The following is a 15454-nucleotide window of genomic DNA, read 5'->3' as shown; positions in this document are numbered from 1 at the left end:
CTCATCCAGATGACTTGAAGGGGGCACACCACAGATTATCAGGTACAAAGTCATGGCCTTATTTAGAGGTCAAAGATCAAAAAGCTTAAATTTGTGTTTGTACCATTTCTTCTTAACCAGTGGAAGGATTTTCAGGAAACTAGGTTCAGTCTTCAGTTTATTGATTTCGCATTAGCCCTTATCATGCTGGACACGACTGACTCTGCCTTTGTGACCAGTGCAGATCATGATCAGCCTGCACATCCGTGCAGTCTGATCAGGATCAGCACTGTTCGCCATTCAGTCAGTACCTTTTTTGTCAGCACCCCTTTGAACAGTTAATGGTATTATTGTCCAAAAACTATAAACATTTCTGATGGGCCCAGTAATGTAACATTCCATGATTCATAAAGGTGGACAAGTTCATTATAGAAATTTAGCTGGGTAAGGGTTAGACTGCAGGGCCCTCGTTTGCCGATTTTTGGGGCCGAAATTCGGCCCCGTTCCCTCCTCGAAATAGTATGTTTTTTCCCCCCAAGTATAGAAACGTTCCCCCTCAAAAGAAAAAAAAATTCAAGAAAAAAATCGATACCCGATAGTCTTAGGAGCATCTTGTAACTTAATGGGCCTGATAAAGTTTACTGATCCGTATAATACGCGCGTTTTTCCCCCCTCCAAGGGCCCCGGCCCCAATCCCCCAAAATGTAGAGAGGGCCCTGGACTGTATTCTTAGTACGGTAATTTAAGTCAGAAATGGTATCCACAAAAAAAAACAATGCATCTCCTCACCCAGATCAGTTTTACAAAATAGACAAATTCCTCATTTAGGTGTGTTATACTTGAGATAATAAGGTTCTACCATGAAGAAATAAATAAACCTTTCTTAATTACATTTAACATGCCACCGTAGCTTAAGAATGCATATTGTACAAGAAGACATTTCTGTAAATCAATAAACTAAGTCTTCTGAGAGGCTTAAATATGATACCTTTTTATGAAAAAATTAATTAATATTCACAGAAAACCAGAATATGAAATGGCAAGATGTTATTACACGCTGTGTGAAGGCAGGTAGTAAAATTGACAGATATATTCACCAAGATTCTTTCACTGTTCCAGAAGAAAGATCCATAATTAGGCCAGTGATATTAAATTCCACTGTATTCAGCTCAGTGGTTTATTAGCTCACCTGTCACATAGTGACAAGGTGAGCTTTTGTGATCACCCTTCGTCCGTTGTCAGTCCGTCCGTTCATCCGTGCGTCAACAATTTCTTGTCTGCACGATAGTGGTTTTATTTATGATTTTATTTTAACCAGACTTGCACTTAACTTGTATCACCATAAGATCTCGGTTCCTTTCTTGAACTGGCCAGATCCCGATATGGGATCCACAGTTATGGCCCCTGAAAGGTCCAAAATTAGCTATTTTGACATTGTTTGCGTAATAGCAGCTTTATTTATGATTTGATTTTTACCAAACTTGCACACAACTTGTATCACCATAAGATCTTGGTTCCTTTGTTGAACTGGCCAGATTCCATTATGGGTTCCAGAGTTATGGCCCCTGAAAAGGCCAGAATTAGCTATTTTGACCTTGTCTGCACAATAGCAGCTTCATTTATGATTTGATTTTAACCAAACTTGCACACAACTTGTATTACCATAAGATCTTGGTTCCTTTCTTGAACTGGCCAGATTCCTTTATGGGTTCCAGAGTGATGGCCCCTGAAAGGGCCAGAATTAGCTATTTTGACCTTGTCTGCACAATAGCAGCTTCATTTATGATTTGAATTTAATCAAACTTGCACAAAACTTGTGTCACTATAAGATCTCGGTCCGTTTGTTGAACCGGCCAGATCCCATAATGGGTTCCAGAGTTATGGCCCCTGAAAGGGCCAAAATTAGCTATTTTGACCTTGTCTGCACAATAGCAGCTTCATTTATGATTTGATTTTAACCAAACTTGCACACAACTTGTATCACCACAAGATCTTGGTTACTTTCTTGAACTGGCCAGATTCTTTAATGGGTTCCAGAGTTATGGCCTCTTAAAGGTCCAAAATTTGCTATTTTGGCTTTTGCAGTCATATAGAGACTTCATTTATGGTTTGGTTTGATACAAACTTATAAAATATCTTCAACAACAATAAATCTTGGATTCCATGATGAATCTGTCATATCCAATCATAGGTTCCAGAGTTATTTTATATCTGATTACCAGCCCTGATTGTAATCAAAATGGTTTTATATCAGTAAGTACTTATAGGACTTATTTGAAATTTCATTATTGTCATTAGTTGGACTGAGACAATCAGCCATTCAGGGTAGATAACTATGGACTGATTTTATGTCAAATTACCTCCCTTTATTTCAAATTAAAATGGGTATCTCTCCGTAACTTATGAAGATACTGATCTGAAATTTCATTTATGTCAACAGATGGACTTGGACAATCAGTGAAGATACATATTGAATGAATTTATGACAAATTACCTCCCTTTATTTTTTATCTAAATGAATACACCTTAGCAGCTTCTAATGAGATTGACTGAATGGCGAACAGTGCAGATCATGATCAGACTGCACATCCACCAATAACTGTTAAAAGGGGTGCATACCAAGAGATGCTGACTGAATGGCAAACAGTGCAGATCATGATCAGACTGCACATCCAAAAATAACTGTTAAAAGGGGTGCATACCAAGAGATGCTGACTGAATGGCGAACAGTGCAGATCATGATCAGACTGCACGGATATTGGTGGTGTCCAAATTGAAAGATTCATTATAGAAATTTAGCAGGGTAATGGTTAAAAACAGATAAAGAAACTATGCATGTAGATGTAAATTTTTTTATGCAGAATTGCACGGTTGAAAAATCACTATTTTCAATTTTACACATGAATTTATACAGTTACAGCAGTAAAGGGAGGTAATCAAAATCATTGGATTCAATAATTAAGTTTCTGCAATATTAATTAGTAATCACACCTTTCAAATATATCAGAAATCAATCATCAGATGTAGGATTTAACAACAAATTGTGGTATTTCATGTTCGTAACAAAAATGTGGCAGTTAAATTCTTACTAAGGCATTATGAGCCTTTAAATGTACCACTTTTCAATAACTTCCTGCTTGCCACTGTGTGTGTTTACTGCACTCAGTACTTCAAGTGAAATTCTTTGATATAAGGGGGCTTGCTGATAATAGGAGAAGATAGTGGTCTTATTTAGATTTACAGCCTCTGAAATAATGACTAAAAAGGAATCCAAGGTCATCCATCACCATTTAAAAGGTATTGTAAAAGTTGCCTGGCCACTTTTTCTCATCTTCGTCCCCAACACCAACACACCCCAAAATTTTGAATTTGTGATAGGTAAAAGCAGTTTATCAGTTTTCGAATGTAGATATGTCAGTGAACAATGTGAAGAGGACAGAATGCTTAAAATGTGATGTATTATAACTATGGACAAGGATTTAAAAAATCATTGTTTTTTTTTCAGAGATACTTCATGTTGGAGAAAGGAATACTATACTATGGAAAGTCACCTAGTGATGTAAGTACCATTTTTTCTTTCTTAAACTGTTCCATTTCATCAATATATAATATTCCCTCGTTCAGTCAAGTAAGGTGGCTTTGCACTGAGTTTTGCATTCATCCATTGTAATGGAATATTACCAACGGTGAACATTTAACCTTAAATGGTAACCTTAAACCAAGGGTGAACATTAACCAAGGGTGAACATTAACCTTAAACCATAACCAATGGTGAACATAGACCTTAAAGCATAAACCTTAAAAAGCAATTACCTTCGTTATTGTTTATGTTCACGCAAATTAGTTTTGCGGTCACATCTTTGCATTATTTTCTGTAATTTCACCTCTTCTACTGGGAATGAGGATCAGGTGTGCAGAAGCTGAAAATTCCAACTTAAATCAGAAAAAAATGCTGAATTTGAAAGGATAGTGTGTGGTTGGACCATAAATTTGGCTCTGATATTACATACATTTTTAGCTCACCTGAGCCAAAGGCTCATGGTGAGCTATTGTGACCGCTCAATGTCCGGCGTCCCGGCGTCCGTCCGTCAACATTTCCTTAAAAAATCTTCTTCTTGAAAACCACTGGGCAGAATTACACCAAAGTTCACAGGAATGATCCTTGGGTGGCCCCCTTTCAAAATTGTTCAAAGAATTGAATTTAATGCAGAACTCTGGTTGCCATGGCAACAGAAAGGAAAAACTTTAAAAATCTTCTTGTCCAAAACCACAGGGCCTAGGGCTTTGATATCTGGTGTGTAGCATCATCTAGTGGTCCTCTACTAAAATTGTTCAAATTATTCCCCAAGGGTCAAATATGGCCCCGCCCCGGGGGTCACATGGTTTATATAGACTTATATAGGGAAAACTTTGAAAATTTTCTTGTACAAAACCACATGGCCTAGGGCTTTGATATTTGGTATGTAGCATCATCTAGTGGTCCTCTACCAAGATTGTTCAAATTATCCCCCTAGGGTCAATTATGGCCCCTTCCCGGGGGTCACATGGTTTATATAGTGTTTATAGAGAAAACTTTGAAAACCCTTCTTGTACAAAACCACATGGCTAGGGCTTTGATTTTGGTATGTAGATCATCTAGTGGTCTCTACAAGATTGTTCAATTATCCCTAGGTTCAAATTGCCTGCCGGGGTCACATGGTTTATATAGAGTTATAGGGAAAACTTTGAAATTTCTTGTACAAAACCACATGGCTAGGGCTTGTTTTGGTATGTAGATCATTTAGTGGTCCTCTACCAAGATTGTTCAAATTATCCCCTAGGTCAAATATGGCCCCTTCCGGGGGTCACAGTTTATATAGTGTTTATAGAGAAACTTTGAAAATCTTCTTGTACAAAACCACATGGCCTAGGGCTTTGATATTTGGTGTGTAGCATCATCTAGTGGTCCTCTACCAGATTGTTCAAATTATCCCTAGGGTCAAATATGGCCCCGCCCTTAGGGGTCACACGGTTTATATAGAGTTATATAGGGAAAACTTTGAAAATTTTCTTGTACAAAACCACAAGGCCTAGGGCTTTGATGTTTGGTATGTAGCATCATCTAGTGGTCCTCTACCAAGATTGTTCAAATTATCCCCTAGGGTTAAATGTGGCCCCGCCCCAGAGGTCGCAAGTTTTACATAGACTTATATAGGATAAAAAGTTTAAAAATCTTCTTATCTGAAACCACAACTCTTAGACCTTTGATATTTGGTTGTAGTATTGTCTTATGGTCCTCAACCAAAATGTTCAAATTGTACCCTGGGGTGAAAGAGGCCTGCCCTGGGGGTCCCAGGTTTTATATAGACTTATATAGGAAAAAGGGTTTAAAATCTTCTTGTCAGAAACCATACGACCTAGGCTTTTGGTATTTGGTATGATGCATTGTCTAGTAGTCCTCTACCAAAATTGTTCAAATTATGCCCCTGGGGTTAAAAGAGGCCCCGCCCTGGGGTCACTTAGTTATTATGTGAGTTATATAGGAAAAATACTTAAAAAATCATCTGATTCTATTTCCAAGACTATTTAATTATAGTTACCCGATGACCCCAAGTAATATGGTGTCACTTGATTGTGACTTTGACCTTCTGACCTACTTTCTTGTTTTTTAAGATACAGCCTTGAAATATTGATGACTTACACAGTTTTGCACACAAATCATTAAACTGAATTTCATTGACCCTGAATGTGACCTACTGACTTTCTTAATATTTTATCATCAGTTTGACATTTGAAACATGTAGCTCATATTACTCAGGTGAGTGATTCAGGGTCATCATGACCCTCTTGTATCATTAGTGTGAGCTGTCATCACATTGCTCTGTCTGTCATTCAACATTAAGTTTTACTTTAAATGACTTCTTCTCATGAACTATTTGATGGATCTTTACTAAACTTGGTTAGATGCACCCTTTTATGAACCTCTCTCAGCTTTGTTCAAACAGTTCCAAATGACTGTATATAGGGGCCACCAGAGCTGAAAATAGAATATTCTTTAAGAGACTTCTTGTGGTGAACCACTTGATAATCTTCACCAAACTTGGTCTGTAGTATCCTTTTATTGACCTTTCTCAAATTTATCAAATGGTTATAGTTGACTCCTTTTAGGGGCCATTATCAGAGCTAAAACAGAAAAAAAAACTATAAAAATGTCTGATGGGCCCAGTAACATTCCATGATTCCATGATTCATAACATCCTTAAGCTGTCAATGTCAGGTGAGCAGTTTAGGACCATCTTGTTTTAATAGCTTACATGGGGAAACTTGTGAAAACTGAAAGATATCAGGGTTGCCACTTACCTTGAAAAGTCGGGGAAAACTGATTTTTTTCAAGGTCAGTGAATTGTCAGGGAAATCTTGATAATGGTCAGTGAAAAATGAAATTTTAGAAAAGTCAGGGAAAAATGAAATTCTAGGTTGATGTTTAAAATGTTCAGCGGCTATGGCAGTCTTCAAGCAGTATTTATAAGTATTTCCAAAACACATTTTGGTGTAATTGTGTATAAACTTCATTTAAATGTGTTTGATTCAATTTCGTTTTTATGTTAGCTTTGGAATTTTGAAGACTGAAAGGCTTTGCAACCATTGCCTTCAGAGCACGTTAATCCTATAGTTTTCCTGCTTTGGATTGGACGGCTGTAGGGAGGAGGAGGCAAAAAAATATGGTGGTATTGGTCAGTGAAAAGTATGGTTTAGTCAGGGAAAAGTCAAGGGAAAATCAGGGAATTTCATTTTCTCAACTAAGTGGCAACTAAGTGGCAACCCTGAATATCGTTACAGTCTATGCCAAAATACTACCTGTAAGTTGTAGGTTTAAATCCTGGACAAGGCATGTGTAGTCTGAGATAGCTGACTGTTTCTGGACATTTGGCCTCCATCTCAGATTCATGTGGGAAAGTTGTTAATTACTTGGGAGAAAGGATTAAAAAGTGGTTATGAATACATGAACACTAGTTAGGTTTACATAAAATCATGTATTGTACAAAGACCTTGTTTGGCATGAGTACATTGAACTGGTGGTGAGTAACCTCTGTGACCTGTAAGAGTTGTAAACTTGTAATAGCTTTCTTTGTTGGCTTATGATGATGATTATAAAACTGTGAAGAAAAACTTGTGTTAAGAGCAGTCCCACCATAAACTATTATACTGACAAACCAATCTGACTAAAGTGTTTGATCTTCTAAACGAAGATCTGAGAACGACCAATTCACATTCGTCTTCTGTATATTTTGGATTTCCAATATTGCTCTTTTTATTTTCGCAAATCTATTTTATTTGAACCAATCGGACAACTTGTTCGAATGTCAAAGAGTAAGAAAAATTTGCAGTCAATACAGGGCTCGAACCCGGGACTTCTCACTTACAGAGCAAGTGCCCTACCCACTGAGCTAACCGGCTGTCTGACATCTTTCGACATAAAAATTGTAGATATCAAAAACCAAGGCTTTTTAAAGCTTGCAGAATGTTGTAAGTTAGCTTTTGATTGGCTAGCGGAAGGGTCGTCAGAACGAGGCTATCAGTAGCTCGTTGTCAGATCCTATGCGTAGTGTAATAGGATATGTACTTTAGTCAGATTGACTGACAAACCTAATGTTGTATTTTCAGATACAGAAAGGGAAGTACCACGGTGTGATAGATATAGGACTGTCTGTTTTAGCATTCAAACGTAACCGACACAGGATTGACATTGATGCCGAGGAACTTGTCTATCATATCAAGGTCTTTATAAATGTGTTCCATTCTTAGAACTTTTCTTCTGAATAAGGCGCAGTATTCCTAGCCAATTTCAGGGAAAAATTATATGAATTTTCTATTATCTAGGCAATTTCTATGAGGGTTTAGACATGATAAATCACATAAAACTGTCAGACTGGAATAAATTTAGTACATGCATCCTTGTTTGTTCTAATCCAGCTTGTTTGATATTTGAATAAATTATGTTACCAGGTAACTTATGGATAATTTACAGGAAAAAAACATGCCTTATTTGATAAGGGAAGTAGCTGTATTTGCCACAGTGATGGTGAGGAAAAATCCTTTGTAAATTTAAATGTAACCAACATTCTAACCAGCATTGAAATTTTACTTTGAATGGTTCACAATGTTATGTTAATACATATACCAGTACAATGAAGCATACATCACAGGAGCACTGATGACTTGAGTTTCTGGGCAAGCCGTGTGGTACCCAGCCATTTTCCCTATAATTTCTATGTTCAGATCGCAAAAACTCTTTTTTAACCTTCCTTTACGACTGAGTGATCAGTATTTTAATGTACCAGTATTTACAAAAAAAAGTTTCCCATGTTCAATTTGATATTGTTTTATTTTTAACAGATAAAACGACAGTTGTTTGATGATTGGTTGTCAAGGTTACGGAACCACCGTCTCTATCGGCAGCATGAAATCGCATATGGAACAAAAGAATCTCCGAAACTTACTGAAATTTCAGCACCTATGCAAGCTATGGAAGACTTATCCACCCTAACTGCAAGTAAGAGCAGTGTATTTTGGTATTTTATTGCAGGCGTCAAAATAATTTTCTGCGGTACTGATCCAAAAATACATTAAAGGAGCATATACAACATTGACAATATTTCCATTTACTAGAAAGAGCTTAATGAAACATTTGTTGCCAAGGCAATACTAACTGAATGACATACGTGTAGGTGTCAAAATTTTTGCTGTCATTTTGATGAATTTATGCCTCTCTTTGTAAACAGCTATTGTTTTTCAACAAAATTGTGTTTGCGATTGTCAGCTTGTTAGTTTCTAAGTAGCTACTCATAATTCTTTTAGTATGGACTTAGTTTTATAATTCTCAGTGTTATATTGATAAAATTACTTTTACAGTTTTGAAACAGATTAGATTGCAATATTCTCTTTCTTTTGTTGTACTTGAGTATATTTCGTTGTTTCCTGCTATGAAGGTTTTGGGAGATATAGAAATACTTTTCATACATTGGTGTCTGATCTCCCCGCACACACCCCACCCATCCAAAAGAGAATAAAGTATATTTTTGGGCTCACCTAAACATTGGCTTTATAGGTCAGTAGATGACTTGTTAGCTCACCTCAGCATGAAGTGCTTTGGGTGAGCTATTGTAATAACTCAAAGCCCTTTGTACATCCATTGTCAGTCCGTCCACATTGGTGAGAACTGCACCGAACTTGATCAGCAGCACAACTGCATTGTACACTCTCAAGTTTGTTGAGATGTTTCATCTTGGCCCCATTTATGTGCTACCTGAGTTAAAAATAGAAAAGTCTTTAAATGACTTTTTCTTATGAACCCCATGGTGAATCTTCATCAAACTTGACCTGAAGCATTAGTATAAGGCCCTGTCCCAATTTTTTACAAATGGGGGCTCATGGCCTCTGTTAGCGTTCACTAGAGGTAAAGATAGAACCAGTATAGAGACTTTCCAAAACACCCTCAGCCTGCTCAAATTGTCTGTGTGTGTTTTGTCCACCTAATTTTAAAAGCCAAAGAAGCATTATAGTGTTTGAATTGTTTGTCATCTGTTGCACTGATTTATGTAATCAGCTTCTACTGCCTCTGCTATTTTTGACTCCGGGAGCATATCATGGTCTCCTTTTCAAAGTTGCACACTGTCTAGCCTATTTAAGCTCTGAAACTCAGGTGGACGATCAAGGACCATCGTGGCCCTCTTCTTTCGTTTTTTGGATCAGTATGTCAAAGGTCACTCAAGGTCAGTCAGACCTTCAGATTGAAAGCAGTTTCTGTTCAGTAAGTATAAAGACACTTAGCCTACAGTCTTCAAGCTTCATAGGATGATTGCATGTGGTCAGTAGATGACTTATATTGTGTTTAGGTCAGTAGGTCAAAGGTCAAGATCAACTTGATATCGGGACTGAAAATGAGAAAGGCCATTTTTCTTTTAGAAAACGTCTTCTTGTTAAACTGTTTGTTTATAGCAACAAGATTTGTATTCTACTGACAAACTCCTGTATTGTTATTCATCCATTTCCTATGGCACATATTGGCATACCTCCTGTTCACAGGATATATCCGGGGAGCATAAATCAGTTTACTGATAATTCTTGTTATTTCATTGCCCCGAACTACTAGAGAACTTAGCCTGCCCGCTTAGCTCAATAAGGAGAGCGTTGGTCTACGGATCGCGGGGTCGTGAGTTCGATTCCCGGGCTGGGCGTATGTTCTCCATGACGATTTGATGAAAGACATTGTGTCTGAAATCATTTGTCCTCCACCTCTGATTCATGTGGGGAAGTTAGCAGTTACTTGCGGAGAACAGGTTTGTACTGGTACAGAATCCAGGAACACTGGTTAGGTTAACTGCCCGCCGTTACATAACTGAAATACTGTTGAAAAACGGCGTTAAACCCAAAACAAACTTTGTATTGCCTTGTAATGCGTCATGCTCATGTTGTAGTAACTAAAATTTCACAGTGACATTGTTGAGAAATAGAATGAATATGTGAACAATTTCTACTTGTAGACATGAATCTGGCAGAGAAGGCTCGGGATAGCTCACTTCACAGGGAGTTGTCACGGCATCCAAGTTTGAAGGGTCAAGACAGGGTGGCTACGTGGTTATTGGACACACAGGGATTTGAGCACTGCAATAAAGGTATGGTTTAGCTGATACCAGTTTGCTAATTAGATGTGTGAAAGGTCAGGTTGATAAATATCAAGAAATGTGTTCATTTCCATCTTTTTTTTTGTTACTTAACCCTTAGCCTGCTGGCGGCAGATGATTCTGCCTTTGCGACCAGTGCAAACCAAGATCAGCCTGCACATCCGTGCAGTCTGATCATGGTCTGCACTGTTCGCTATTCAGTCAGTAAATTTTCAGTGAAAACCCCTTTGAGTAATAAGTGGTACTGTTCAAATTGAAAGATGGACCAGTCCATTATAGAAATATAGCAGGGTAAGGGTTAAAGACATTTAAAAAGGGAAGCGTATCATGGTAGTGTTTTAGAATATAGCTGTTTCCTCAACATTTGGTCAGGATATTTTATAGTCCTGTTATGCTTTTTAATGGGCAAGGCATGTCTTAAGATGAACATTAAAGTGTTTTATATGTCTTTTATTGTGACAAAAATATTGGTATAATATAAGGGATTCTTGCATACAGGACAGAAGAATCATCTTCTTTCACCATTACCTGAAAACTCTTGTGCTTAAAGTTCTAATGAAAACATTAATTTTATAAAGTAATTTTTGCATTGATTTTTAATACCTTGACTATTCAAAGAATAAGGATAGCTGTTTGACGCGCCCTAGTGTTGGCGTTGCTCTCAGGTTAAAGTTTTTATTGTAAGTTTCTAGATTTTCATCTTAACCTTTAGTCTACTGGGGGCAAGCTATTTTGTCTTTGCAACCAGTGCAGACCAAGATCAACCTGCACATCCGTGCAGTCTGATCATGGTCTGCACTGTTCGCTATTCAGTCAGTAAATTTTCAGTGAACACCCCTTCAAATAATAAGTGGTACTGCCCAAATTGAATGATGGAACTGTCCATTTTAGTAATTTAGCAGGGTAAAGGTTAATTACTGCTCCTGTTATCATCAATTTTAGCCAAAAGAATGGTCATGGTGAGGGGTGGACATCTGAATGTTTATGATAATGTGTCTTATGTTGTGCACCCCAGTTTAAACAAAACCACTGGTGTGTGTGTTGAAGTATGAGCCTGTTGTTATTCTCGTTACAGCCCTTGCACAGGCACAGAATTTGTTGTACGAGTTACACAAAGACATGGAAGAGATCAGGGAGTTACCTGTTAACACAGAAACTGTATTTGATGTAAGTTTTTAGTAGAAATGTTACTGATTTTTTTGGGGTGAGCTTTCATATGTTTTTTATTGTTTGAAAGTAAAAATGTTTATTTAATGTTAAAGAAATTTGACCTTAACAGCTCTTGGTTGCATCATCATTGTTGATTTATATTATAAAATTGATATTAATAAGGACGTTTCTATACTTAATTTTTGAGAAAGTTAGATTTCTTGTTAACATTTTCTGATGTTACTGGGTTTTCTGTGGGGGAGGGGCTATATTCTTGTTTGAATGGTCACACCTTTAAAGGGCTGATTTCAAAAACTCAAATATAGTAAGCTTTCTTCAAACATGGCCAACATTCCAATACACTGACCAGTAGTTTGGCAAAAGTAGTCTCCCTTGAATATACACGGATCGCGGACCCGATAACGTTTATCGATAAGCAATTTTACTATAGATTTGTATAGGAAAATATATTTCAAACATTAAAAACGTATTTTTATCGTTATTTAACAAAATTTTATAACCTCGTGAAGTAATCTTCATTTTTTGCCCTTTATTTCAATATATTTTTTATCGATGTGATACAAAAACTTATTGCTTCCATTTTTGTTTGAAGTTGATGACTATGGTTTCTATGTTTTTCTATATAGAAAGTTTGAAAAGATCGGTTATGTCAGGTTTTAAAAGGCTATAAAAACATTTTCTATCAAAATGACATTATTTTATAACCTCGTGAAGTATTCTCCATTGTCTGAACATTGTCTGGGTATTTTTTATTTTAAAATTGAATTATGACAAATTGCTTCCATTTTAATTTGAAAATGAAGTAATCGCAATCTTGAGCACGCTTTTCACAAATATTTACTTAACGGTACGACGGCACAAGGCAATGCTTATCAATGTGTTGCATATCTATTTGAGCATTTTATTTATTTATTTATTTATTTATTATGATTAAAAGTAAAACTTTTTTGAATTGGCAGACTTTAAGTCACATCTTTAATTGGAAATAAATTGGTCTTAAAATGTCCGCCTTAAATTAAAAAAGGCAATTAGAATTAATTCCATGTAATTGCTTTACAAACTGTGTGCCGGTATACTTTTTGACGATATTTCAATAAACTGTCCAATAATTGAAACATTTCGCGAAAATTTTGTTATGTATGGGCCTAAAATATTAGATACAGCCATGACTTCTTTACGTTCACAGATCACTGCGTGAATGAAAAAGTATTAATTACAAATTAATGAATGATGGTCATATTAACTGTGGTGATAATTTGATTTATTTACCCGTGCGAACATTTCAGTAGAAGATGAAAAAGGTACACTTTACGAAACTTATTGTTCAAATTGAAAAAACAAAAAACAAACAGATGTATATTTATCCAAAGAGCTATAAAAATAAATACTTCTTTGATTTATCAAATACAATAATCACTTTCACCTGTATATGACCTTTTTCATTATCATGATATTAGCAGAAATATTTTATGAAAACAAAGACATTTTTATAACTATATTATTATTCTACATTCTATACTCCACAAATCTTCATGGTCCACGGGGACCCCTGTTGTGAAAAATTGCCCATCAGTTAGCGACTATTACATAATCGCTGATAAGCAGCAGATAAGACGGGGGTTTTAGATTGGATTATCGTGGTTGACACCTCTTCACAAATGTTTTATGGTCTTTTTGCGAAATATTGTGAAACAATGAAGTTTTATTGTAATACAATAATTTTTAATAGCAAATAGATACTTTAGATTAATTGTAAAATGTAAGATAGTATGTGTTTTAGACAATTATAAAATGTGTTTTTTTTAACAAATGTATGTATAATATAAATGTGCACAAACATGACTCAAATGAAATGTTGAACTTATATAGTAGTGGATCTAGGCATTTAAAAACAGAAAATGACATTAGAAATTGCCAAAATTTATATATCGAGGGCTGAGCGCGAAACTATTGTATCTTGTTCTTTATTCATATACAGTTACAATAGTTTCGCGCTCAGCCCACGATATGTGTTTAATTCAGTTTAGGTTGTATTGTCCAGCTGTTCGAAACTATTCTGAAACAAACTGCTTAACCGTCACCTAAATTTCTGTCATAATTTTCTACACCCATCTAAAATTTTATGCAAAAAAGTATAATAAGTAAAAAACAAGTACATCTATGATCAATTTGCCGATAAATAATTTAATAAATAAATATCTGTTAATGGCAGAACATCTCTACTTTATGTCTCAGTTGATTATTTTTTATTACAGACGTATTTTGGGGGTAATTAGCATAGCCTTGGGTGTTTAACTTATCTCCATCCGGTGTATTCGCAAAGGTCCATAAAACATCACGCGTAAAACACTTACAGTCAATATGCAGTAATTGTCAAAATCGAAATTTTCATGGCGATAAATTAAAAAAAATAACCCGAGAACATAATTTTACAACATTACGTTTCACAGCAAAAAGAGGAAATGATTTCAAAAGGGATTTGAAAGAAAAGGAATCGTTTAGTGTGATGTTTTATGTATATCCTTTACCACTGAAAAGTGGCATTTTTTATTTTTAAATTTTTGGTCCATGCATTCAACGAAACTTATAACTCCACTCAGCATATACAGGACAGAAAATCAACATTACATACGCATGATAAACAAGTATTTTTACTGTAAAATCGTACATTTTACTTATTGTTTAATATAATAGAATCATTTATAACTCGTGAAACAATGTCGGTATCTAGCAAAGTCCATAAAATACAATTAATTACAGTAGCTTAAAGATGTGTTATATTCTGCTTTAATTAGCATACTTCAATAATTCTGTCTAACCAAGATGCGTTGCTCGAAAATGTAGAGCCGAGTTTACCTATAAATGCCAAACAGCAGGTTTATCGATATTTTAGTGTAAAGGGAAACAACTACAACGGCGCACAAGGCAAAAAATCAATACCGACAAGAGTTGTGGTTCTCGTATATTTCACGCTCAAAGTTGGGGATGGTATTTTCTGACCTAGAGATTTAAGTCACCCAGGGTTTTTTCTAGCTAATTTGGGAGCATAGCCTATACCCCCAGAATTGGGAATTTTGATGCGTAAATGTTCCAAATTGGGAAATATTTAGTCCCATAAGATATAGTAAGGATGTGTGTAAGCACTTTCTTATACACTTGGTTCACATTTTAGAACGTTTTTAACATACTTCCGTTACAAAATTGTCCATAACTTGGTCAATTTTTGTGCAATTTTGATGAAATTTTTTTCAGAATGTAGATTGGGAATTTTTGCTTTAATTTTGGGGAAAATACATACTTTTTGGCATTGGGAATATAGCCGAATAACGGCTATAAAAACGGCCGAAAAAAACCCTGTCACCATACCCCACCCACTTTCCTTAGGCTTATCATTCCTTTAAGCATTCTAAATTATGTTGTCAAGTCAGTTTATAAGACTTTTTGCAAACGATTGTTACAGTAGTGGTTTAAGTGTATTGATAATCAATGCACGGGGTGTTGGAGTGTAATCTTTAAATAGTATGCCATAGATGATATTATACTTGTAACAATAAATATCTTACATTATACACTATATTACATTATCAAATTGCTGAATTGAGCCTAGAATAGACATAACTGCAACCAGACTATGGCTTGTT

At 35.9% G+C, this 15454-nt stretch overlaps 1 protein-coding gene across 4 annotated transcripts in view; it reads left to right on the top strand.

Moving 5' to 3' along the window:
• The window catches only part of LOC123538802 (oxysterol-binding protein-related protein 3-like), an 81045-nt gene that overhangs the window by 23730 nt on the left and 41861 nt on the right, over window positions 1-15454 (top strand). For all 4 annotated transcript variants that reach the window (XM_053529383.1, XM_053529385.1, XM_053529382.1 and 1 more), the window contains exons 4-8: window positions 3485-3538; window positions 7624-7737; window positions 8356-8512; window positions 10503-10634; window positions 11719-11810. In XM_053529383.1, the coding sequence (XP_053385358.1) occupies window positions 3485-3538; window positions 7624-7737; window positions 8356-8512; window positions 10503-10634; window positions 11719-11810 (549 nt within the window). The remainder of the gene's footprint in view (window positions 1-3484; window positions 3539-7623; window positions 7738-8355; window positions 8513-10502; window positions 10635-11718; window positions 11811-15454) is intronic.

The sequence above is a fragment of the Mercenaria mercenaria genome, chromosome 18 (assembly GCF_021730395.1).
Source record: "Mercenaria mercenaria strain notata chromosome 18, MADL_Memer_1, whole genome shotgun sequence".
Taxonomy (NCBI): Eukaryota; Metazoa; Mollusca; class Bivalvia; order Venerida; family Veneridae; genus Mercenaria; species Mercenaria mercenaria.
Note: the sequence above shows the minus strand (reverse complement) of the source record. Positions and strands in the feature narration are given on the sequence as shown.